The sequence below is a fragment of the Guillardia theta genome (genome assembly GCF_000315625.1).
Source record: "Guillardia theta CCMP2712 unplaced genomic scaffold GUITHscaffold_589, whole genome shotgun sequence".
In the NCBI taxonomy this organism is placed as follows: Eukaryota; class Cryptophyceae; order Pyrenomonadales; family Geminigeraceae; genus Guillardia; species Guillardia theta.
Genome location: NW_005434127.1, coordinates 1 through 3,788, shown reverse-complemented (window position 1 = coordinate 3,788; position 3,788 = coordinate 1). Strand labels below are relative to the sequence as shown.

Below are 3,788 nucleotides of genomic sequence, written 5' to 3'. Positions count from 1 at the left end.
TCCCCCATGAATGTCCGATTCATCTCCTCTCCTCTTCTCTCCTCTCCATTTTTCTCTTCTCTTCACTCCTTTGTTCTCTTCTCTCCACTTCTTTTGTTTCCCTTAACTTCTCTTCTGTTCTCTTCCCTTCCTTTCCCTTCCCTCTTCTGCTTTGCTCTCCTCTCTTCTCCTATTCTCACCTATTCTTCTTTTGATTTCACCAAACTTCTCTTCTCTTCGCTTCTCTTGTCGCCTTTCCTCTCTATTTCATTAAACTTCTCTCCTCTCCTCTCCTCTCCTCTCTTCTCCTCTCCTCTCCTCTCCTCTCCTCTTTTATCATCTCCTCTCCTTTTCGCTCCTCCCCTCCTCTCCTCTTTATTTCACTAAACTTCTCTCCTCTGTTCTCCTCTCCTATTCTCTCCTCTTCTATCCTATCCTCTTCTATCTTCTCCTCCTCTCCTCTCCTCTTCTCCTCTTCTCCTTCTCTCTGCAGCAGCTACAAGACATCTCTCACACTCTAGCTACAAGACAAGCTTGTCGTCACCCTCCCTCAAGCTCCTTCCATCCTCTCTCCCTCTCTCCTCCCGACCACCCCTTTACATGGAGCCCTACCCTAGTCGTATACCACCCTCTTCAATACCATGGTTTCCGGGTGTCAGGTACGGGTGAGCGACACCAGCCTACCCTACCTGTTGATGTATTTTGCACTGCCCTACCCCACCCCCAGAAGCTCCAGGTTTCCGCTAGTCAGCGTAAGGGGTGGACGCTAATTGGAGCAACGGATCCGAGGCGGACTGCTGCCGATGAAAACCGTTAGGGTTGACTAAAGTCATCTACTGCGATCTGAGGCTCAGTGACCGTACCGGAGCCTCGGCCCGGAGGCTGAAGATCGGACCGTAAGACAACGTGACGGTACAGCGAGCTCTGACAGTCTCCGCTGACTACCGGTACTCCTGAGCTCGCTGATCCACCCTTAAATGAAGGAGTCAGCTGGCGAGGGCCTCGGAGCAGACCTGGGCCCGAGGGGTCAAGACCAAGGGTTGTGAGCTGGATGCTTCACCAACTTCGCGGCTGCGGCTCGTGACGGTCACGGTCATGCGTCTAAGAGCGCTCGGGTGATCCCCGGCTAGCAACAAGCTTCATTTCCACCCATGATGACTAGACGTCACTACAGCCCGGCCAGCTTCATGACCACATCCTCTCAGCTCCTCCGCCTCATCGTCCCCTCGTAATCATTTGACTCATTTGACTAAATTGCCCACCTGACTTTTCCTTCTTGACTCAACTGAATTTAGGTTTGAAATAGACTAAAGTTAGTACCAAGAGACGTGGGGTTAACTGACCCGGCAACCAAAGAGAACGGCTACACTAGCCTATGTGACTGTTCTCCTCGTTACTGAATGTTGTGAGACGCAGTAGAGTGAAACGAACTCTGATCGATCAAACATTCAAGATCTTGAGTTATACATTGTGTGAGCGAGTGCTCAGTGACCCAAGGAGCAGTAATGAGATCAGAGCCGGGAGCAGCTGAGATCCTCTGATCAGCACACGATGACTCTTGGGACAAACGATGCTCGGCACGAACCAACTTGTCTCTTCGTCTCGGGTCGACGCGCGGCGTCAGGTAACCGATGACAGCGTCTCACACGGAAGAGTGGAAGAAGGTGTTGCCAAGACAAACAAGAGTCCGATCAAAGTGACTCTAGAGCAAGATGGAAGAAGGTGTTGCCAAGACAAACAAGAGTCCGAGCAAAGTGACTCTAGAGCAAGATGGCGTGATGGGTGCGAGGGAGAGATGCATGGGAGGAGAGAAGGGAAAGCAAGTGATCATTCAATTTATTGACTGAAAAAGAAGGACAAACCGGAGCAAACAAAGGAGGGGGAGGATAGAGCCAACAAACCCGCCTCAATAAAATACTAGGAAACGATGGAGGCAGCGAAAACCGGCATTCACGAGGAAGAGGTTGGAGACCTTGTCTTGTCCAACGGGAGGATGGATGAACCACATCGGGGGGGTTGGAATCGCGTCCATGAGACAGGAAAGAGAGTGACTCAATCGTCATGCTTCTGATGGTGGTCTTTGATAGCCACGTCAGCGGTCAGCACAAGGCCAGATCCCATTCCTCCAGCACCAACCCGGTCACGCACCAACAGGGCCGAATGCCACCCCCTCCACCCATAGTCCATACACGCCAACTTTCATTAAAGGGGTAACCCGGTCTCACCCGATCCCTTGCCAGAGAAGACCTCGCGAGACATCCTAGCAGCCTATGACCTGTCTACACACCCGGGTGCTATCTAGCCTAACAGTCTGACCTGACTACGGGTACTCCTGAGCTCGGTCCTCGGCGTTGAGCCAAGTAGGTTGGCGAGTGTCTGCCGGTACACTCGGAGGACTGTTTACGAAGCGGCGGCTCTTGCACACAGTCGCTCGGAGCTTGCGGAGTTGTGTGACACTGGAATGAGCTTCAAAAAGTCTCAAAGACTTTGAAATTCTCGGGTCTGCTTTCAAAATCAGACTCGAGACTTCCGTGCGTCACACAACGTCGGTCCACTTGCAACAAGCTTGATTTCGATCCGTCATGACCCAGGAGTCTCAAGCCTCGTATACATGCCAACCATGTTGATCTCATGTCTGGTCAGTCATGATGTTTTCTGCAGTTTCTGTTTGTTGGTGTTTTTTTCGTTTCTGCTGCAAACTCGTGCAATCCCATCAAGTCTCGTTACACACATTCGGATGACTCTTCTCTTCAATCAGGCTCTCTCTCTAGCCGCAAGTTGTTTCAAGTCAGCCCTATCACTAGTATCCCAGCCACAATCTGTTTGATCGATCTTCGGATGCACTCTAGGAACAACAAGCCTCTCCCCAGCCAGATTGGTCGGTCGGATATCAGCTACACTGCGGACCGGACATGAAGTTGCCGGAAAACACTGGGAGGTACTAGTCGATTCCGAGTCTGACTGTTATTTCAAGTCTCTTGATCGTCAGCTTTGAGTAGGATCAAATCAGCAACTCCCAGGAGACTGCGATCGAGGGACGTGTTGATGTCACAGAGCTACTGGTGGCTAGCCTTACACATGAGAGACTGCCGGAGCTACTTGTGGATCGGTGAGCAAGCTCACTTGTGCATCGGTGAGCAAGCTCACTTGTGCATCGGTGAGCAAGCTCACTTGTGCATCGGTGAGCAAGCTCACTTGTGCATCGGTGAGCAAGCTCACTTGTGCATCGGTGAGCAAGCTCACTTGTGCATCGGTGAGCAAGCTCACTTGTGCATCGGTGAGCAAGCTCACTTGTGCATCGGTGAGCAAGCTCACTTGTGCATCGGTGAGCAAGCTCACTTGTGCATCGGTGAGCAAGCTCACTTGTGCATCGGTGAGCAAGCTCACTTGTGCATCGGTGAGCAAGATAAGACTGCACAACCTCTTCAAATGCCTTGAAACGGATGTTCCACCCTCGCGACAGCAATCTCTGGTTACAAGATCTTTACGGTTCAAGTATCATCTTTTGGTGATCAAAAGCCGGCGGGCAAGCTTGTCTCTCCTTGTTCAAGTTCCTCTCTTATCTTTGAGACTTGAAGCGAGTGATGCTGTGCCGCAAGACTGAGACGCGAACTTGGTGGGTGACATGGGGCAGACAGCCAGGCGTCAGCCGGGAGACGGGCAGGTGGAGGAGAAGCAGGAGAAGCTGAGAGATGGTACAGCTGGAGCTGAGAGGTGAAGGAGGCGAGAGAGGACCTCGAGGACATCAGTCACCTTCGGCTCACCTCCAGCTCGCGCTCCTCTCAGGTCGATGAAGGAGAAGGAGAAGA

General features: G+C 51.8%; 1 protein-coding gene across 1 annotated transcript; it reads right to left on the bottom strand.

Moving 5' to 3' along the window:
* Positions 1-3,097: 3,097 nt before the first annotated feature.
* GUITHDRAFT_43655 (hypothetical protein) lies at positions 3,098-3,376 on the bottom strand (the record flags this gene model as incomplete). The annotated part of the gene is made up of 1 exon (XM_005817762.1): positions 3,098-3,376. A coding segment is annotated over one exon (279 nt), but the record flags the coding sequence as incomplete, so codon positions are not given.
* Between the last annotated feature and the right edge of the window lie 412 nt (positions 3,377-3,788).